The sequence below is a fragment of the Chiloscyllium plagiosum genome, unplaced genomic scaffold (genome assembly GCF_037043375.1).
Source record: "Chiloscyllium plagiosum isolate Xiang-an unplaced genomic scaffold, Cpla_swu_hap1 HiC_scaffold_3, whole genome shotgun sequence".
In the NCBI taxonomy this organism is placed as follows: domain Eukaryota; kingdom Metazoa; phylum Chordata; class Chondrichthyes; order Orectolobiformes; family Hemiscylliidae; genus Chiloscyllium; species Chiloscyllium plagiosum.
The window spans coordinates 31,037,478-31,060,710 of NW_028270141.1; the positions used below are offsets into that span (position 1 = coordinate 31,037,478).

Genomic DNA, 23,233 nt, shown 5'->3' on the forward strand with positions numbered 1-23,233 from the left:
GTAGATCGTGCCTCACAAACCTTATTGAGTTCTTTGAGAAGGTGACCAAACAGGTAAATGAGAGTAAACCGGCTGATGTGGTGTATATGGATTTCAGCAAGGCATTTGTTAAGGTTCCCACAGTAGGCTATTGTACAAAATGCGGAGGAATGGGATTGTGGGAGATATAGCAGTTTGGATCAGTAATTGGCTTGCTGAAAGAAGACAGAGGGTGGTGGTTGATGGGAAATGTTCATCCTGGAGTCCAGTTACCAGTGGTGTACCGCAAGGGCCAGTTTTGGGTCCACTGCTGTTGGTCATTTTTATAAACGACCTGGATGAGGGCGTAGAAGGGTGGGTTAGTAAATTTGCAGACGACACTAAGGTCGGTGGAGTTGTGGATAGTGATGAAGGATGTTGTAGGTTACAGAGAGACATAGATAAACTGCAGAGCTGGGCTGAGAGGTGGCAAATGGAGTTTAATGCGGACAAGTGTGAGGTAATTCACTTTGGTCGGAGTAACCGGAATGCAAAGTACTGGGCTAATAGTGTAGATGAGCAGAGAGATCTCGGTGTCCAGATACACAGATCCTTGCAAGTTGCCACCCAGGTTGACAGGGTTGTTAAGAAGGCATACAGTGTTTTAGCTTTTATTAATAGAGGGATCGAGTTCCAGAACCATGAGTTGTGCTACAGCTGTACAAAATTCAAGTGCGACCGCATTTGGAGTATTGTGTACAGTTCTGGTCACCGCATTATAAGAAGGATGTGGAAGCTTTGGAAAGGGTGCAGAGGAGATTTACTAGGATGTTGCCTGGTATGGAGGGAATGTCTTACGAGGAAAGGCTGAGGGACTTGAGGCTATTTTCGTTAGAGAGAAGAAGGTTGAGAGGTGACTTAATAGAGATATATAAGATAATCAGAGGGTTAGATAGGGTAGACAGGGAGAGCCTTTTTCCAAGCATGGTGACGGTGAGCACGAGGGGGCATAGCATTAAATTAAGGGTGATAGATATAGGACAAATGTCAGAGGTAGTTTCTTTACTCAGAGAGTAGTAAGGGTATGGAATGCTTTGCCTGCAATGGTAGTAGATTCGCCAACTTTAAGTAAATTTAAGTCGACATTGAACAAACATATGGACGTACATGGAATAATGTAGGTTAGATGGGCTTCAGATTGGTATGACAGGTCGGCGCAACATCGAGGGCCGAAGGGCCTGTACTGCGATGTAATGTTCTTTGAGATCATGATCTGAAATTGTTGAACTCAATGTTGAGTCCAGATGGCTGTAATCAAGAAATAAGACCTTATATTGAGCTCCATTTGAACTTTGTCAGAGGCAGAGATCAAAGTACAAAAAACATGGACAGCTTAAGTGGTCAAGCAAAAAAATAGTAGGGGTAATTTACTTGGGTTAAGTGTGAGGTTGTCCACTTCAGTGGGAAGAATAGATCGCAAGAATATTAGTTAAATGGAGAGATTCTCCAGAAGAGAGAGTAGAGAATGCTCTGGATATCATTGTATGTGAATCACAAAAGTTAGCACACAGGTACAGCAAATGATTAGGAAGACGGGTCAACTATTGGTTACTGTAAGGCAAAGAATATACGAACACAAATGTTTCTACAACTGCACAGGACTTACTGAGATGATACGCAGAGTATAGTTTGCGTGCAGTTTTGGTTGTCTTCCTCATTTTTATCTTTACTTAATAGGAGATATACTTGTATTGAAAGTATTGCTGCACGTATACAAGGCATTGGTGAGACTGCACTTGGAGTATTGTGCACAGTTTGGATCCCCTTCCTTGAGGAAAGTGGCATTAGAGGTAATTCACTATTTGATCCCAGAGATGAGGGGTTTGTTGTATGAAGAGAGATTGAACAGTTTAGGCTTATACTCTCTGGAATTTAGAAAATTGAGGAGAAATTAAATGGAGGTATTCAAGATGATAAAAGGTGTGGATAAAATAGACAGGGAGCAGATGCTTCCTCTTGTGGGACATTCTTGGATGAGAAGTCATAGTCTTAGGATAAGGGATTCCAAATTTAAAATAAAGTTAAAAAGAAACTACTTCTCCCAAGGGTTGTGAATTTGTGGAATTTGCTACTCGAAATGCAGTGGATGCTGGGACAGTGAGTAAATTTAAGGAGGAGCTAGACAGATTTTTAATTGGCAATGGGTTGAAGGGGTATGGGAGAAGGCAGGAAAATGGGGTGAGGAACATATCAGCCACGATTGAATGGTGGAGCAGACTCGATAGGCTGAATGGCCTAATTCTGCTCTTGTATCTTACGAACTTATGAAAACATTTCCCAGAAGATTCATGAAGCTGATTCCTGGGATGAAGGGGGTGATTATGAGGAAGAATTGAGGAGGTTGGGCCTATTATTTAGAAACATAGGAGTCTGAGGGGATTTAACTGGACGGATACTGAAAGGAAGCTTTATCGCGTGGGGCTGTCTAAAACGAGGACAGTTTTGAAATAAGCGGAGCCCCATTAAAATTTGGGAGGACGGGGAATTTCTTCTGAGGTTGGTCAGACTTTAGAATATTCTTCTAGATAAAGCACTGGAAAATTGGTGATAGAATAAAGTCAAAGATGAGTTAGACAGGTTTTAACATCTAAAAAAAGTGGAGAAACTCAGCAGCTACGCAACTTGTAACTTTTATTTTCAGTGCACAGACCTTTGAGGTCCATGCAAGCAGCGACTCCTGCATGCAGAAGTCAATGCATTCGCATGCTGATCAAGATGCACAGGACCTCTGAGCTACACAGCTTAGAGGGACCATTGCTTAGCAGGTCAAGCAACATCACTGATGCAAGAAAGTTAATATTGTGTATCCAATATGACACTGCTTTAAGATGTTTCCAAAGAAGCATCATTGGACTTGAAATGTCAACTCTTTTGTGAGTCCTGTGGAGTTTCTCCGACATGATCTAACTTTATTTCAGATCTCCAGCATCTACAGTACTCTTTTTATTGGACAAATTTTTGATTGACAAAAGAAGTTAATTGGGTGGGGAGAAGAACAGATAGGAAAGTGAAGTTAAAGCCACAGTCAGTCAGTCAGTCACACTTGTATCGAATGGTAGAGCAAGTTCAAGGAGCTGAATAGCCTAATCCTGCCCTTATTTCTTATGTACAGATGACTACGAAGAACAGTCCTTACATTTTTCCCATCTCACTATCTTCAAAAGAGCTTTATTGATTTCCATGTTCAGTCCTACTACATAAAACTGACCCTAAGGAAGGAACATGTCCATACTCCTAATTACCAAAATGAGTGTTAAGGAATCTGTTTTCACCATGGTTTAAAATTAAAGCGTTGCTATACAATTAACCCTATAAATTAGAGTATAAAATTTATGCTGACACCTAGAATCTGGCAGTGTTCATTTTGAAAAATGCCATTTAACAACTTTTCCTTAAACAACCTGAATTAAAGTGTTCTTTTACAAACAGATATAGTAAGTTAATGGATAAAAGTAACACTTTCCATCCTGATCTTTTCCTTCTACAGAATTCATCTTAAAGGCTACAGTGGGACAGCTGGCAGGATAAGCAGCCTCAGCCATCTTGGGAATTATTTTAGCACAAAAGATTCAGACAATGACAAATGCCTTTGCAAATGTGCACAAATGGCATCAGGAGGTAAGACAGAAAATGACACGTTTTAAAGAGACATGCATTTATCCTTGGAAAACACACAAGATTGTTAAAGTATGTGGGCAGAAGCATAAACCACTAATTTCTTATGGTTACTTTCTATTTTCTTAAGATTCTGGGTATTTTACCTGACTTTTTAGGATCACATTCCAGAATTCCATCTGCTTATGATTATGCAGATTTATGGTGACTATGGTCAAATTATGTTTTTATTGCATACGATGCTAGGATTTTTCCAGTGTGCTTTCAGTGTTTTGGGGTCTGAATTCCACATTTCTAGTTATTTTCCCATGAAAACCACAATCAGTAACTTTAGCATTGGTGTATCAGTTGCCAAGTGAATTTTGAATGTCAGCGTCCCAAAGCTGTTAGCTAGACTTTGTGCTTGTTCGGTAATTTGAAGTGACAGTCTGAATTAATATTAAGTACTTATGTTTGCAGTTTGGCACACAGGTTTTATAGATTCAGGCATTGGGGAAACTCTACACAAATACAGATTTGCAGCTTGGAGTTTCTGTTGCACTGTTATGCTGTGCCATAAGCAAATAAATATTTGGTGTAGTTTTAGTTATTCATACAATTGACTGCCTTGCACATGAAACATCTCAGATTAAATGAATCCAAACATGCCCAATGAGTCACCTTCATGCACACAGTCCAGCATGTCCCATTGTCAATATCACAATTGCACAAGTGCAACATCTGCCCACAACCTTCTCCAAAGGGTTGAAGGAAAAACACAGGATAATACAGAATTTCAGTTTTGATGAAAGGTAACAACTTGAAACATTATGATGTTTCGCTCTCCATTATGTTGCTAGATCTGATATGTATTGCCAAGCACTATGTTTATTGAAACAATTCTGTTATTTAAAAATATATTCTCCCTTTTGGAGAATTATTAGAAACAAGATTAAAACAAATTTTCTCAAACATAGCTGCAATTTGCCATTCCCCACTGCAGTTAGCTAGCCAAATCTCCGTGTTGTTACATTCGAGTGTCTTTAGTTTAAAAATACGTTGTTTCCCTCATTTATATATTCTACCCAATTAAACCAAAACTAAAATCTACAACCTCATTCCAAACTTCATGTAAAAGTATTGCAATTGGAGCTAACAGTCCAAACATTGCATTCCAAATAGGAAATTATATATTTTAATAAACAAATTCATATTAGGCCTCCATTTATAGGAATGAAAGGGGCATCTCCATGTGCCATTATTTACTATAAATTGCCATAATCATAATGTGCCAATTCAACTACATTTCCTTCAGAGTAAAGGCGGGGAACGCCTGATTCTATTATTGTTAAATGTCATAGAAACAAAATAGAATTTGTTTGCCATTGTCATGCAAACTTCAAAAGGTTGTTGCAGTCACGAAACATAGATAATGTGTATAGTTCTCTAGTTTTCAAAATCTTTTTGCAAGGAAATATTTTGACATTGGCTTCCATCATTTAGTCAGTTTTCTGTGCATTACTGCACAGTAAAATATAGCAAATTTACAAGTATGTTAAGTTTAATATTATAAGTATGGACAATTAAAATATAAAATATACATAAATTGTACAAACCAGTACCTTGTCACTACCAGTAAAATTGGCCTTATCCAATTTTCCACAGAAACTCCTTCTCTTGAATAGGTTGTGGGCTGTGATTTCAGTGTTGCAGAGTTAATGTATGAGTGGAGATACTAAACCACCACTACCGCAATGTTTCAATATCCTGAGTTCTGTTATCAGTCTGGTATCACCTTTATAGAATGTTAGGCTGAGGTGAAGGTGGAAAACAGAAGCAGAAGTAACATTGGTATCAGATTTGAAGCACTGATGCATTGCACATAGTGCTAGAGACTTTTAAAATTTATTCCTTGGGAATCGATATATGGAAAGAGAATCAGCACTGGGAGAATCGCTTAAGTGCAAATGTACAGTGGGTTCTTAAAGCTGCAACATTAGAAAGATCTAACTTGTTTATCAGCAGGAGTTGTTTATGAGTGGGAGGGAGAATCTGCAACCAGATTCGAAGTAAACTCTCCATTTTCACATAACCTATTTTATGTGATTTTTTTGCTATCATATTTCTGTCATGCTTCCCCGCTCTCCTGCATGCTCTCTATATCTTGTGACATGGTTTGTAAATACAAAGTATGGAGCTGGGCAGCTGTCCATGACACTACCATGTTGGTATTCATCATATGCAAAGTCAAAAAATGGTGATCATCAATATCAAAATAAGGACAATTAAATTTTGTTCCCCATCACATCAACATGGAATTCTTTCCCAAGAGGTCATTTGACCAAATATGCCTGAGCCAACTGTTCAAAAGCACTATCCAAATGATCCCACTACTTCCCCATTCCTTTACAAAATATATTCAATTTCATTTTGAAACTTACCATTCATTTGTTTCCATCCTTTTAACCCAGATAATAAAATCACTTAATTATAAATAGAATGGTTAATTTCACCTCTGGTTCTTCTGCAGATTATTGATACCCCCTACCATGAGAAACAGTTACTCTTTATGCGTTTTGTCTAAATCCTTTGGAATTGTGAACACCTCCATTTAATCTTTGATTAAATTTTCCTAGTTTAAGAAGAACAATGTCAGCATCCATAGTCTCTCCACATAAATGAAGTCCTTTATGGTGTCATTTTACCATGTCAACAATTAATATTAACTTGCATTTATATAGCAACTTTACTGTGGCATTTCATTAGCCACGATGCACCTGGCAACCTCATCTGGGTTGGGTCAGCTTCTATAGTTCATACAAAGGTCTACCTTTTCACCACCTCTGTTAGAAGAATGCTTGTCCCAAAATCTCACCTTGGTAATTTCTTTCAGGCAAACAGTGTGATGATTGAAGGCATCATTTTTGGTCTGTCGTACCTTGCCAACAGTTTAATTACCCTGCCACTGTCTGACAATGAACTAGATTGTTCAGAACCTTAGCATCCTGCTTGATTCTAGGCAGATCTTGTGACCTTGGAGAGTCTCGATCACAAAGATCATCTGAATCCACTATTGGAACATTGCTTGCCTTCAAACTACTTCAGCCAACTGTTGCTGTTAGCCATGCCTGTGTCATTCAAGACTGAACCAATACAATGCTCTACGCGTTATCCAAATCTTATTTCCTAATGTTTTGCACTCAATCCTTATGGATTGACCTAAATTGTAGCATGGTCTCCAAGACAATCCAGCTTAAAATTCTCATCCTCATGCTGAGATTTCTTTATGGCCTTGTCCTTCCCTAACTTGGCAACCTCCTGCAGCTCTACAACAGCTTTAACTGTTTTAACTCCTTACTCTCCATCATTACGACTATACAGTTATCTGTCTTGGCCTCACAAATAAAAATCCCATCTCTCAACATTCTAAAAGCTACATTTGGTTGCTACTTATCTTAATATATTTAATTTGGTTAGTTCATAGAATCATAGAAACCCTATGCAGTGTAGAAGCAGACCATTTGGCCCATTGAGTCCACACCAGCCATCTGTAGAGCACCCCATCCAGACGCACTCCATCCCTGTAACTGCATTTTCCATGGTTAACCCACTTAGCTTGCACATTCTAGGACACTACGGACAATTTAGTATGGCCAATCCACTTACCCTGCACATCTTTGGATTGTGGGAGGACACTGGAGCACCTGGAGGAAACCCAGGCAGACACAAGGAGAATGTACAAACTTCACCCAGACACTTGCCTGAGAGTGGAATCAAACCTGGGTCTCTGGCACTATGCAGCAGCAATGCTAATCGCTGAATCACTGTACTGTCAGTGTTATTGATCTCATTTCTATCTTGCTAAATATGTTGTAAGATAAATGTTTTGTGTAATGCATTTTCTTAACTGTGAAATAGCTGGTTAGTGTATTTTTAGCTGAACCATGGTTGTTTTGCTGTAATCCAATCGCTTGATCTGAATGCATATAGCCAATGATTCAATCTTCAGTAAGAATAGCCAGAAGGAAAAGTATTCAGCTGAGAAGAAGTTCTTGATAATCATTTATAAGATTTAACCTTAATTTGTGATCTCCAAGGTAGTCTTAATCTGTGTGCCACAGACAAGAGTGTGTCTGTTGCAGCTTCTGTAGCCAACTTCCATTTGATGTTTTGCATTGTGTTTTCTTCCCCTTCACAGGATGGTGGTTTGATGCTTGTGGCCCATCTAACCTGAATGGATTATACTACTCAGCGGGTCAGAATACAAATAGATTCAATGGAATCAAATGGTACTACTGGAAAGGGTCAGGATACTCTCTCAAAGCTACAACTATGATGATCAGACCTGCAGATTTCTGATTATAATTCTTGTACATATTTTTGTCAGTTGTATAAAGATATTTCTTTCAGGAAGTCTGTAAAAACATAATTCCTACTATATTTAAAATGTCAACTAATATGTACACCATGCATTAATATTTTACATTGTTTGAAAGTCAAGAAACCAGGTCCCAATGAACAAAGGAAGGCAAACTTGCCTGTGAATGGCCTTGCATATATATTTTATTGTAGTCAATTCCTTTTTATGAAGAAGCATCAAGTAAACAGAGATAAACTAACATATAAACCGAAATTGAACCCCTGCAAGAGAGGTTGATTCGCTTCTTGGTGACACTACTAAATGTAGTCATGTAGGAAATTAATTACTTTACAGTTCAGATGGTATATTAATGAGTAATGAATACTTGAACATCATGACCACACTTACATTTCAACAGGTTTCTATTATTCTTCAAAGAAAAAAAGATCTCAAATCAACAAAAACTGGAATTATGAAAGATCAAAAATACAATTAAAAGAACCATATTTTTTAAGATTTAAGGTATCTTTTATTTCAAAGTAATTATCTTGCTCAGTGAGCTTTTGTTTGAAATTTGCAAACTTTTCCCCCTCACAGGCCAAAGTATATTGCACCAAATTAATTTCTTTTGAATTTTTTTTTACATTATCCAACAGAAGCATATGTTCCTGATTTGTTCCAGAAACTTTAATTCCACATACAATTTTATATTGTCATCCATTAGAAAAGAAAAATTAATGATGCTGTCCCTTTGCAGTGCAATTTTAACTGGTTAACTGATGTATTTAATAACTTGTTATGCATTACATTCTGAGTTCTTTAATTTGAAAAGAGCAGAGATCAATGAAACACAAGAAATTGTTGTACTTCTAAACAGTGCCAGGTTAGAGACAGATTGAATGGTTAGGATGTGAAGATTTTTAGGTGATATCTGAACTTAATTAAAGAACATTTTTCTGATTAACTTCTTTTATGGGTGTTGAATGAAGAGACTCCCAAATTAGTAAAAATACTTCTGAGTGATTAGGGACTTCAAAATCATAAATGTTCCTATCAGTTTGGGAAGCTGTGAATTTATCATATTGACTTCCATGATTGAACAGTATCCTATGACAAAACCAACTTAGTAGCAAATACTTGTTCTTCAGATATCATTGAAGAAACCTTCCACAATAACTATGGACGATAATTTTGATCATTGCTTTTTGAGTCTTGTCCAGAGAGATAGTTATTTAACTACATGGAAATCAGAGATAATGGGGAGAATCCAGAAAGTTGCCAAGATCAAATCATCCACGTTCTTATGTAATGGTGTAACATGCTTGAGGGACCATATGACCTATTTATGCTCCTAGTTACACTCCTCTTCATTGTTTAATCAAAATAATTCTGGAGTTTAGTTCATCAAATTATTATTTCCTTAAAAATACATATAAACATAAGTACTATGTTGTGTTTTGCTTCAATAAGAGAATATAATTTCTTAAGTAAGATATTCAAAGGAATCTTTCAGGAAAAAACATGCACATGCCTCAGTATGCGAAACATGATACAGTTGGACAACCACCAATGTGTGAAATTTACTGATTCTCAATGCTCATGCAGGGACTGTATAATAAAATTGTAACTGCAAGCAACTAAAGGACCACAGAAACCCATGGGTCAACAGAATTAATTTAAATCTCCAGTAGTTGTGAATGAGATATTTGAAATTTCATGTGCCTCATAAAAATCAGCACTTGTCAAATAGATCTCAGACTGATCAAACCAGAACAAGGGGACCACAATCTTAAAATTAAAGCCAAGCTTTGACAAATGAAAGCAAGACGTAGATCTGCTTGAAGAGAAAAAAAAAACACAACATAAGGTTTTTTAAAAACATTTTAAAAGTATAACATGACATTTGTACAATTCGCTTTCTCTGAGCTTCCTATTGCTCTCAACAATACTTCATACAGTTGCTCATACAGTTTGTTCCTCTTAAAAGATGATGACTGAATACTTTGAATTAAAACATTTTATGAGTATGCTGTGTCATTAATTCTGCTTAATTCACATCACATTATTAAATAATTTTTGGTACAATATAAGTCAAGATGAATACAAGAGCAAATAATTTGAGTTGGCCATTCAACCCCTCAAGGTTGGTCCGATCATTCAACAAGATCATTGTTGCTCTGCTTCAGGTGTCATCCATTTTCTGCCAACTCATCACAGCTTTCAACTCCCCAATATTTCAAGAATTTGTCTCCATCTCTTTAAATGCTTCTTGATTTAGCATCCACAACTTCTGGGTAAATAATTCCAGAAATTCACACCCCTCTGGGGGAAAAAAATAACTTCTTTGCATCTCAATTTCAATTAGTGCTCTCTTATTCTGAAACAATGGTCCCTCGAACTATCCCATTGTAGATTCCTCATGCCTTCACCAAAACATGCTCTTCCACCTATTTTTGTATCAGCAGCCAATTTGTATATGTTACACACTGCTCCGTTCTCCATGTAAATAATGTAGGCAGTAAATAATTGAGGTCTTAAGGACTGATCCTTCTGGCTCTGAGTTAACTCCTACCAATCTGAAAAGTACCCATTTCTCCTGATTCTGTCTTCTGTGTGTTAACCAAACTCAAATCCATGCGATACATTATTCTCAATACTGTGAGCTCCTACCTTTTGCAAACATATATATGGCATCTTATCAAATACCGTCTGGAAATCCAAATCCACCTATTCCCCTTTATCAATTCTGCTCATTATATCTTGGAAAAACTCTCGTAAATTTATCAGAGATGGTTTTCCTTTCACAAAATCATGTTGACACTGACTGCATTAAGCTTTTCTAAATGGCTTGCCTTTTCTTCTGTAATTATTGACTCTAACATTTTCCCAATGATCGATGTTAGGCTAACTGGTTTATAGTTTTGGGTACTGTCTTCTTCCCTTCTTGGGAGGGGTGCCTCATGAGTGGTTTTCCAGTCTGCTCAAACCCATCCAGAATCCAATGGGTTGTGGAATATTTTGACCAATACCCTCACTATGTCTTAAGCCACTTCTTTTAAACTCTTGAGTATAGACCTGGTTACCTGTCTGTCTTCAGTCCCATTAATTTGTCAAATAATTTGTCCGTTGTGATAGAGACTGCTGGTAGATGATCAGTCTATCCAGATACAACCAAAATTTGGATGATAAGCTTAGTTGGTTAAAGTGCCTGTTAGTAAACAGGAATCCCTGGTCAAATCATAGTGGTGCCAATACCTAACTTTAAATCACCTAACTTTAATCTAACCAGAGATCTGTTAATGTATAATGAGGCAGAATCTTTCAAAGGACACCTGAGGATTTAAGGGCCTCTTGTGGTGTAGAGGGAAAGTCTCTACACTTGGACCAGGAGGCCTGTGTTTAAGGCCCCACCTGCAGCAGAGGTGTGTTATCATATCTCTGATCACGTTGATTAGAAAAATAGGTTACATTAAGAAAAAGAACTTGTAATTGTCCTGCTGAACATTTAACACTGAAGAAAATTAACTTTTACAAACACAGTATTAAGAACCAATAAAGTCTTGGTGACAGTACTTGTTAAAAGCAGATAATACCCGAATCACATTCAATCAGACTTTTCCTGATGTACAGAATTTTTGGCAGTTACATGAGAAAACCATGAAGAAATCTTATCACACTGGGTTCATTGAACAATTTTGATCTTTTTGCATATAGGAACATTAATATATCAGATGGAATTGCCATCGGTGCGAGATCACTACTTTTCGTCATTTATATAAATGATTTGGATGTGAGCATCAGAGGTACAGTTAGTAAGTTTGCAGATGACACCAAAATTGGATAGCGAAGGAGGTTACCTCAGATTACAACAGGATCTTGACCAAATGGGCCAATGGGCTGAGAAGTGGCAGATGGAGTTTAATTCAGATAAATGTGAGGTGCTGCATTTTGAGAAAGCAAATCTTAGCAGGACTTATACATGTAATGGTAAGGTCCTAGGGAGTGTTGCTGAACAAAGAGACCTTGGAGTGCAAGTTCATAGCTCCTTGAAAGTGGAGTTGTAGGTAGATAGGATAGTAAAGGAGGCGTTTGGTATGCTTTCCTTTATCGGTCAGAGTATTGAGTACAGGAGTTGGGAGGTCATGTTGCGGCTGTACAGGACATTGGTTAGGTCACTGTAGGAATATTGCATGTAATTCTGGTCTCCTTCCTATCGGAAAGATATTGTGAAACTTGAAAGGGTTCAGAAAAGATTTACAAGGATGTTGCCAGGGTTGGAGGTTTTGAGCTATTGGGAGAGGCTGAACAGGCTGGGGCTGTTTTCCCTGGAGCGTCGGAGGCTGAGGGGTGACCTTACAGAAGTTTACAAAATTATGAGGGGCATGGATAGGATAAATAGACAAAGTATGTTCCCTGGAGTGGGGAAGTCCAGAACCAGAGGGCATTGGTTTAGGGTGAGAGGGGAAAGATATAAAAGAGACCTTAGGGGCAAGTTTTTCACGCAGAGGGTGTACATGTATGGAATGAGCTGCCAGGTGAAGTGGTGGTGGATGGTACAATTGCAACATTTAAAAGGCATTTGGATGGGTATATGAATAGGAGGGGTTTGGGGGGATATGGGCCAGGTGCTGGCAGGTGGGACTAGATTGGGTTAGGATATCTGGTTAGCATGGACAGGTTGGACTGAAGCTGTACATCTCTATGACTCTGATGCAACTCCATAAGCGGAAAGGCAGATACGAAAATAAATAATCTTATGGCTCAGCAGTATCACTTTTGCAATGACAAAAACTAACCAGCAAAACACTTAGTCAGAGTAGAACAGTGTGGAAAGTCATTTGTTACACAGTTAATATTTGAGTTGAACGTAAAAAATACATCATGTAAGAAGGTAGTAACAGAGATTGTGGCAGATTGTTCCACTCCTTTTTATGGCCTCAAAGATCACTTTTTTGAATATACTTGGGATATAAGTCAACTTACTTTTCAGCCAGGACATGTTATACACTCATTAATTTGAAATATGCGTTTGGAGCTATTTTTCTCAAGGCTCAAAAGGCTAAATTGCATGCCAATGTCTACAGCAATCTTAACTCATAGCCCTTTTTAGTTCGCAATAGTGGGGATAATAGAGGATTTCATTTTAATATATGGAAATCAAAAATAACCAGCACAGTCCTCCTTATTTTTGAAAGTAATTACTCACATAAAACAACATGATATGCATTTTCATTAGGAACCACTTTAAACAAACCCTGCATCTTAACAGGTTAGGCAGCAACTGAGGAGCAGGAGAATTGACGTTTTGGGCAAGAGCCCTTCATGAGGAGCCCTGTTCCTCGGATGCTGCCTGACCTGCTGTGCTTTTCCAGCACCCACTGTCAACTCTGATCCCCAGCATCTGCAGTTCTCATTTTCTCCTATCTCTTAACAACCAATTCATATTTCCCTTATTCCACTGTATGAAAGAGACTACACTAATTTCTGCCTCAGTGCTCAGATATAATTCAGACCATGTAAGCTAACAAAATCATGCTAGCTAATGAGGAAATGAGGGAGATTTATAAGATTGAGCCAAATTAAAAACTATATGAATCTTTCTCAATCAGCAGGAAACGTGGCAATTCTTGTGCTTCTGGATTATTCTTTGGATTCAACACCAACTTCACAATTTGATTGTATAATCTAGGTTGAAACTCCCGTAGAATACCAAGGGAGCGCTGCGTTATCAGAGCTCTATGATCTAGTAAGCTGTTAAGTCAAATGGAAATGCCGGTGACCTGCTTAACATGCGTTCTTCAAACAAAATTGCTAAATGAACAAATTAACTAGTTATCCATCTAATTTACTGTTTGAGCAGTCTTGTTATATGCAAGTCAGCTGTTGGATTAGCCTATAAAGAAACAGCAGTGATAATTCTTCAAATGTAAAATTATTGCATCTACAGCATTTTGGGATATCCTGGAGAATTGAAGTACATTATATAAATACAATTTCTTTAATCATGTGTTTTTTTTTCTTTCCAAGGAATTTCTGCTTCTTTTAGCTCCTTTCATAATCTCACGGCATCTCAAAATTTCTTACACTGAAGGATATTTGACATATAGTCATTTATCATGTAGGGAACACAGCAGCAATGTCACACAAATGATAATGATATAATACTTTGTAGTGACAGCGATTAAAGAATAACTACACTACTGAAAGCTTCCCTGTTCCTCTTCAAAAAAGCCCAGTGGGAACTTTTCCATCCAAGTGCACCTCTTACAAAGTAATACTTCCTTCATAAATAAAGTAATACTACACTACCAGCTCTGAATTTATGTTCCCTTTTGTTGCAAGAAAGTGGAATGTTTTCTTCATGATGAAAGATGAGGAATTGTGAAGGCAAAAAGAGGTATGGTGTTCAGGTACACAATTCTATAAACAGTAGCTCATAGGTACAAACAACAATTAATACAACCTTTATCTTAAAATATCTGGAATATAAAGAGGGAAAAAGTCATGCCTTAGATGTACAGAACTTTGGTCATGCCCATCTAGAACGGTGTGTTCCGTTTTAGGGTCCTGAACCTCAGGACAAATATATTAACCTGGAATGGAGGACAATGCATTGGTATAATTCAATTGAATTATACCAATAGATTAAAGTGCTAAAGTATGCAGATAGTCTGTCTAAACTTGGAGGCTGTATTTTTGAATTTTGAATTACTGGCAAATGGAGTTGCTGTGTGATTCAATGATTAACTTGTAAGTTTATTTTCTGCAATGGCGACTTTTTTTTTAAACACAGCATTTGAGAGAGACTTCCTGGTGAATAATGGGGTTTATTTACATTGGGAGTTTTTCTCTGCTGCGAATAAAATAAATGATTGTGCATTAGGTTCAGCTGATAAGGTCAGGGATTGATTTTTTTTAAATAGGGAAAACACTCATAGCTTGGGGAAAAGCTTTTTGAGTTTCAGTTTGGAACACATTTTCAGAAATGTTTGGCTAAAGCTGGATGCATAAAACAGTTACTCTTGAGTAATGAAGCTAGTTTAGGAGTGTTAAGAAAGCATTTACCTCCGGGTAAGGAGTTTAGCTTAAAGGTTTGAGACCAGAAGTGCTTCGTAAACATTTGGGTTATTTGAAGCTAAAAGTTTAAGCTCAGTTATATGAAGGCCTTTGAAAGAGAATATCAAATTCTCACAACATGGGTTTGAAGCGAAGTTAAATCCAATGTGTGATACAGAAGGGCATTCTCTCTGGTGTGATGCTGTTGGGATTAATAAGATTTTATTTTTGTCATTTGTTTTGAAATATTTAAACATGTGTTATATGTAAATAATTTGATGTATTCTATTTTATTTTCATTTCTTTTGCATAATAAACTTGTTTTATTTTTGAACCTGAATCCGCAGCACTGCGTTTACATTTTAGTGGAAGATTACCTTGTTGAAAACAAAACAAAATACGATCCATAAAGCCAGATTTCAGTCTGGGATCTCACTTGCCCAGTTTTAACATCAGCTGGGATCATAACAACACTGTACAGTGAGCTTTATAAGCATGGGTTGGGGGGGAGGGGTGCAGTTAGTAATTTGCTTGTCATGTACAGGAGAAGGAAATGCAATTTGATACAACTTGCTAGACTTTGAAATGTATGGCTTATGCAGTGAGCAATATACTGGCACTGAAATTCATATACCACATTCCTCACTTAAGACAGAGGAAGAGCTTCTTTTTGACTTGACAGAATTCAGGTTTGTTGTGTACACACCATCACATGAACAAAAGCAATATGAAACAGCTAGCTCCTTCTACTGCTTCAACATTTGAGATAACTCATCTTTCCAGCATAATAAGGTAGACATTTTTCAGACCTTGAAAAGTAGCAGCTCTCGGCCTGTTTGTGAGTTAGTGTGATACATCGTGAGGAATGATCCCCTCAGGGTAAGCATTACCTGTAGGATTTCTCTGATGCACCTTATTTCAGCATCATGTTTGCATGGTGAACAAATAGATTGGGCCCTAATTACAAGACTGCCGATAAAGCCAATCTTACAGCATGTGAAACTGTAGGAATCTCAACATGTATACTGACCAGTGAAGGTAGGTTTATAGTAGACAGCAAGAGACACCCACTGACTGATTTCTCATGTAGGACATCGAGGAAAGGCTTGACTTCATGACTGCCGTATTTCAATGATGATTTTGAGTGCAGCAATGGGTGAGTTGGACCAAAGAGTGTTTCCATGCTGTATGATTCTCTGACTCTATGTAAGGGAATCCTTACATTTGCTATATTTGGACTTGAGGCTACATATATCATCTACGTATCAGAAATATACAAGGGGTAGGTGTCATTATATCCTACTAAAGTCTGGAAGACACAAGATTGAATTCTTGGTCAAATAGTTGAGAGATGGATAGTTTAAAACAAAACACATTGCTCCACTCAAATCTTATCACCTCAAGAATGGAAACTTGCAGGGAATCGATCATCAGATGTGAAGGGTAAAGTTACTATAATCCTACTCGACCATTGGGTTGCTGTCTCATTGGAGCGGGCCAACTGGTGGTGGTTTAAACTGAGTCACCATGCTTTGGGGAAAGGGGGAAACTTGAGAAGAGGTGATGTGGGAATTGAACTGATAATGTTGGCATCACTCTGCATCACAAATCAGCTGTCCAACCAACTAAGCTAAGCTAACAGATCCCCTCCAGACTCATTATTGTTATACAAACAGCCGATGCTAGAAATGCTCAGCAGGTCTGGCAGTATCTCTGGGAAGAGAAACAGTCAATTTTTGAGGTTTTTTTTTAAAAGTCAGAACTGGGAAAAGTTGGGCATGTATTATGTTTTTGGCAAATGAAAAAGTGGAAGGTGAGAAGAACAAGGAGCAGACATGAAATGGCAAAAGGTTTCACGGTGCATTGCCAAAAGGGATGGCAATATGACAAGGAAAAAATGATGCGTTCATAGAGGAGGTGTGAAGAATAGGTCTTGAATAGTTGTTGACTGAGAGCAAAAGAAATAAGACAGAAATAATAGAGATTGGGTCAATGGGCTGAGAAGTGGCAGATGGTGTTTATTTTAGATAAGTGCAAGGTGTTGCATTTTGGGAAAGCAAATCTTAACAGGACTTATACACTTAAATGGTAGGGTCCTAAGGAATGTTGCTGAACAAAGAGACCTTGGAGTGCAGGTTCATAACTCCTTGAAAGTGGAGTCCATAGGAGATAGATAGGATAGTGAAGAAGGCATTTGGTATGCTTTCCTTTATTGGTCAGAGTATTGAGTACAGGAGTTGGGAGGTCATGTTGCGGCTGTACAGGACATTGGTTAGGCCACTACTGGAATATTGCATGCAATTCTGGTCTCCTTCCTGTCGGAAAGATGTTGTGAAACTTGAAAGGGTTCAGAAAAGATTTACAAGGATGTTGCCAGGGTTGGAGGATTTGAGCTATAGGGAGAGGTCATACAGGCTAGGGCTGTTTTCCCTGGAGTATCGCCGGCTGACGAGTGACCTCTATAAAGGATTATAAAACCATGAGGGGCATGGATAGGGTAAATAGACAAGGTATTTTCTCTGGGGTGGAGGAGTCTAGAACCAGAGGGCATAGATTTAGCCTGAGGGGAGAAAGATATAAAAAAGACCTCGGGCAACTTTTTCACGCAGAGGTTGATGTGTGTATGTGGAGTGGGCTGCCAGAGGAAATGCTGGAGGTTAATACAAATGCAACATTTTAAAAGCACCTGCATGGGTATATGAATAGGAAGGGTTTGGAGGGTTATGGGCCAGGTGCTGGCAGGTGGAAACAGTTGGTGTTGGGATATCTGGTTAGCATGGACGAGTTGGACCGAAGGGTCTGTTTCCATGCTGTACATCTCTATGACTCTATGATGAGGAAATAAATGGGAACTGAAGTTACAATTGTTGAACTTAATGTTGAATCCAGAAAACTTTAATGTGCCTATTTACAAAATAATATTACTGTTCCATAAATATCACTGGAACATTGTTTTGCCATTTGGTGATTTGCAGCAGAATTCTGGTAGCTTTCATTTTGGCACAAAACAGTAGTACTTTTGTCAAAGATTAAATGGCCCATCATCTGAAGCACCTATTTCTTTTATGTACAGTTAGACAATCAGTATGACTAAGTGTTTTGATCTGTATGGTCCTCAAGAGCTGAATGGAACATAGAACATAACAATACAGCACAGAACAGGCCCTTTGGCCCTCGATGTTGCGCTGACGTGTGAACTATTCTAAGCTCGTCCCCCTACACGATTCCAAAATCATCCATGTGCCTATCCAAGGATTGTTTAAATCTCCCTAAAGTGGCTGAGTTAACTACATTGGCAGGTAGGGCATTCCACACCCTTACCACTCTTGGAGTGAAGACATCTGTCCCTGCCCCTGACATCTGTCTTAAATCAATCACCCCTCAATTTGTAGTTATGCCCCTACGTATAAGCTGACGTCATCATCCTAGGAAAAAGACTTTCACTGTCTACCCTCTGATCATCTTGTATGTCTCAATCTAAACCCCTCTTAGCCTTCTTCTCTCCAATGAGAACAGACCCAAGTCTCACCCAAGTCTTTCCTCATAAGACCTTCCCTCAAGACCAGGCAACATCCTGGTAAATCTCCTCTGCACCTTTTCCAATGCTGCCACATCCTTCCTGTAATGGGGGCAACCAGAACCGTACACAATATTTCAAGTGTGGTCACACCAGCGTTTTGTATAGTTGCAGTATGACATTGCGGCTCTGGAACCCAATCCCTCTACCAATAAACCTAGCACACCATATGCCTCCTTAACAGCACTATCAATCTGGGTGACAACTTTCAGGGATGTATGTATATAGACTCCAAGATCCCTCTGCACATCCACACTTCCAAGAATCTTTCCATTGACTCAGTACTCTGCCTTCCTATTATTCTTCCCAAAGTGAATCACTTCACATTTAGCTGCATTCAACTCCATTTGCCACCTCTCAGCCCGATTCTGCAGTCTATCCAAGTCCCCCTGCAATATTCTTCCACACTGTCCACTCGTCCACCGACTTTAATGTCATCTGAAAACTTACTAACCCATCCAGCTATGCCTGCGTCTAAGTCATTTATAAAAATGACAAACAACAATGGTCCCAAAACAGATCCTTGCGGCACACTACTAGTAACCGGACTCCAGGCTGAACATTTTCCATCAACCACTACTCGCTGCCCTCTTTCAGAAAGCCAGTTTCTAATCCAAACTGCTAAATCACCCTCAATCCCATGCCTCTGCATTTTTTCCAACATCCTACCATGTGGAACCTTATCAAAGGCTTTACTGAAGTCCATGTACACGACGTCAACTGTCCTACCCTCATCTACATGCTTGGTCACAAACATGAGGTTTGTGAGACATGACCTGCCCTTGACGAAACCATGTTGATTAGCTGAAATCAAATTGTTGCTTGCTAGATGATTATAAATCCTCTCTCACATAATTCTTTCCAAAACCTTTCCTACAACAGAAGGAAGGCTCACTGGTCTACAGTGACCTGGGTCATCTCTACTGCCTTTTTGAACAAGGGCACAACATTTGCAATTGTCCAGTCCTGCGATACTAAACCTGTAGACAATGACGACTCAAATATCAAAGCCAAAGGCTCCGCTATCTCCTCCCTAGCTTCCCAGAGAATCCTCAGATAAATCTCATTCGGCCTAGGGGACTTGTCTACTTCCACTCCTTCTAGAATTGATAATACCTCTTCGTAACTAACCTCGATCCTTTCTAGTCTAATATCTCATTCCTCTCCTCTACAATATTCTCCTTTTCCCAAGTGAAAACTGATGAGAAATGTTCGTTTAGCACTTCTCCAATCTCCACAGAGTCCACACTCAACTTCCCACTTCTGCCTTTAACTAGCCCTATTCCTACCCTCATCATCCTTTTATTCCTCACATACCAATAGAAAGTTTTAGGGTTCTCTTTTATTCCACCTGCTAAAAGCTGCTCATGTCATAGAATCATAGAGGTGTGCAGCATGGAAACAGACCCTTCGGTCCAACCCGTCCATGCCGACCAGATATCCCAACCCAATCTAGTCCCACCTGCTGGCACTCGGCCCATATCCCTCCAAACCCTTCCTATTCATATACCCATCAAATGCCTCTTAAATGTTGCAATTGTACCAGTCTCCACCACATCCTCTGGCAGCTCATTCCATATACATACCACAAACTGTGTGAAAACGTTGCCTCTTAGGTCCTCTCTTTGCTCTTCTTAACTCTCTCTTTAAATCCTTCCCAGCTAATCTGTGACTCTCCATCGTCTCATCTGAACCATCTTGTCTCATCAACACATAAGCCTCCTACTTCCATTTAACAAGGGGTGCCACTTCTATAGTAAAGCACGGTTCCCTTACCTTATCACTTCCTCCTTGCCTGACAGGGACATACTGATCAAGGACACACAATATCTGTTCCTTAAACCAGCTCCACATTTCCACTGTCCCCATCCCCAGCATTTTGCTACCCCATTCTATGCATCCTAATTCTTGCCTAATCGCATCATAATTGCCTTTGCCCCATTGATAACTCTTGACCTGTGGCACGTACCTATCCCTTTCCATCGCTAAACCAAACGTAACGGAATTATGGTCACTCTCTCCAAAGTGCTCACCTACAACTAAATCAAACACCTGGCCTGGTTCATTATCAAGCACCAAATCCAGTATAGCCTCTCCTTTTGTCAGCCCTTTGACATACTGTGACAGAAAATCCTCCTGTACACATTGGACAAAAACTGATCCATCCGTTGTATTAGAGTTATAGCATTCCCAGTCAATGTTGGGGGAAGTTAAAGTCCCCCATAATGACCACCCTGTTCCTTTCACTTCTATCCAAAATCATTTTGCCAATCCTCTCCTCCACTTGCCTGAACTCTGCGGAGGCCTCCAAAAGAAAATCCAAGCAGTGTGACCTCTCCACTCCTGTGTCTAACCTCAGCCCATACTACTTCAGTAGATAAGTCCTTGTCAAAAATTCTTTCAGCCACCGTTATACTATCCTTAACTAACAAGGCCACACCTCCCCATCTTTTACCGCCTTGCCTGTTCTTAACGAAAGATCTGAACCCTGGAACCTGCAATATCCATTTCTCACACTACTCTATCCTTGTCTCTGAAATGGCCACAACATCAAAGTCCCAAGTACCTATCCATGCTGCAAGCTCACTACCTTATTTAGGATCGGAAGAAATCTCAATAACAAACCCCAACTCCCAGGTGGTGCAACTGCACTAGGAATGCAAGGATCGTCAGAAAACCTCTTTTTCAGAAACACTGACAGTACTCTTAAAGAACATATGCTGACATTGAAACAAATATAGAACAAGTATTTTCTGTATGATTCAGTTAAATTGAATTCATGACATATCCTCTTGCTTTCACTGATTCCAATGTTGTACCATGTTTTCAGTGGATGCTGGTTATGAGATGAAGGCATTTAAAGATGTTCCATAATTGATATCATTAATGGCCTTTCATAACCTCAGGGTGTTCAAAAATGATCCACAAGCAATGAGGTAATAGGATTAAACGCTTGAGTTTTGCTAGGAATGATCTATTTCAAAAAATGCAAAGATCAAAAAATCTTTGTTATGTTCAGTTTCTAACCTTCCTCGGAGAACCTGGTGGCATACTTCTCGGGTATGTGCAACATTTCTGGAACCTTTCTTTTAAAAAAAAGGCCACTTCCTTCACCGTTCCTAACCTCACATCATCCTATTATGGAGAGAATACATGTGTTGTAGGAGTAGAAGTGCTTCTAAATTAGATTAGATTAGATTAGATTACCTACAGTGTGGAAACAGGCCCTTCAGCCCAACAAGTCCACACCGACCCTCCAAAGAGAAACCCAACCCCCGATATTTACCCCTGGCTAATCCACCTAATGCTACGGGCAATTTAACACTGCCAATTCACCTAACCTGCACATCTTTGGACTGTGGGAGGAAATCGGAACACCCGGAGGAAACCCACGCAGACACGGGGAGAATGTGCAAACTCCACACAGACAGTTGCCTAAGGCGGGAATTGAATCTGTGAGGCAGCAGTGCTAACCACTGAGCCACAGTGCCGACCCCCTATGATTACTGTATTATTTTGACTATGTTGTTAACACAAACATTTATTACCTGATCCCATCAATTAACCAGCTGACACAGAACCTTGTCCAAAGGAACTGTAATAGTGTATCAAAATATTTACACCAACCAATATAGGATGGCATTTTTTGTCAATGTCAGAACAACAAGATTATTCTTTACAAACAGAAACAGGGTGTTGTTGTAGATGAGTGGGACTTCTTCTGTTCAACATTCTAGCCAGTCATCACAAAAATCAAGATAAAAATTCTAAAAAAATCAATAGACGTGGTCTGAATATCATGAATTGCCAGTATATTTTTAAAACTGTCTTGGCAGCACAGGCACGAAAATATGGCAGTTATTAAAACCATTTTTTTAAAATGTAAAATAAAGACCTGTTAAAATGGCTGCATAGGGATCAGCAGCCTTGACAACTTTAATGCCGACTGTCATGCTTCCACAAAGTTCTGATTTTGAATTTATAATAGGTGGGAGTCTCCCACTCAAATGGGCTTACCAAGAGTGTACTCTTCGGTGAAATTTCATGCCTGTTTTGTTGTAACTGACTCCAAAGCATTGAGATAATGGACTCCTACAGTCTGTCTCCAGGTTTCCAACATATGAAAGAAGTCTGATAAGACCAGCTATCCAGAAGAAAAGTGCAAAGACCACCATTTACCTTCTCTGAACATGAATAGCCTTTGACCATGAGACTGAAACTGAAAATACAACAATCGGTTTCTGTTGTATATCAAACACTCTATGATACCGAAGCCCTATTATTCCAAAAGGCAACAGAGAGCAGGGGTAGTCTGTAGAATCATCCCAACAGTATAACAACTACAGAGAAAGTCTGTGTTACTCTTGCCTTTTCAGAACTATGAGGCTTAAAAGTATTTTTAAAAGTCTTGCAGTCTGTTCCCAAAAACTCCCAAGCTTACCTGCATAGTAAGTGTACCTCTGATACGAAAGCCATGAGAACCTGTCTACGTGACCTGCTGATCAGTCTTCATTTCAAAAGGAACCTTGTAGTTCATCTAGTTTTGACCCTAGTCATCCAAATTTACATAAGCTACAATTCCAGAGTGGGAAGAAGCTTCCTTCTTCACTGGTTACTCAAAGGTTTGT

The 23,233-nt window shown here is 39.0% G+C and overlaps 2 protein-coding genes across 3 annotated transcripts in view; one reads left to right on the top strand and one right to left on the bottom strand.

The window, feature by feature from the left end:
• Window positions 1-10,312, top strand: part of LOC122541993 (angiopoietin-2-like) — an 89,072-nt gene extending 78,760 nt beyond the window's left edge. The window contains exons 8-9 of the mRNA XM_043679289.2: window positions 3,506-3,636; window positions 7,811-10,312. Of these exons, the coding sequence (XP_043535224.1) occupies window positions 3,506-3,636; window positions 7,811-7,971 (292 nt within the window). The 3' untranslated portion in view covers window positions 7,972-10,312. The remainder of the gene's footprint in view (window positions 1-3,505; window positions 3,637-7,810) is intronic.
• mcph1 (microcephalin 1) overlaps window positions 1-23,233 on the bottom strand; it is a 330,444-nt gene that overhangs the window by 161,674 nt on the left and 145,537 nt on the right. The gene's annotated exons all lie outside the window — the stretch shown is intronic.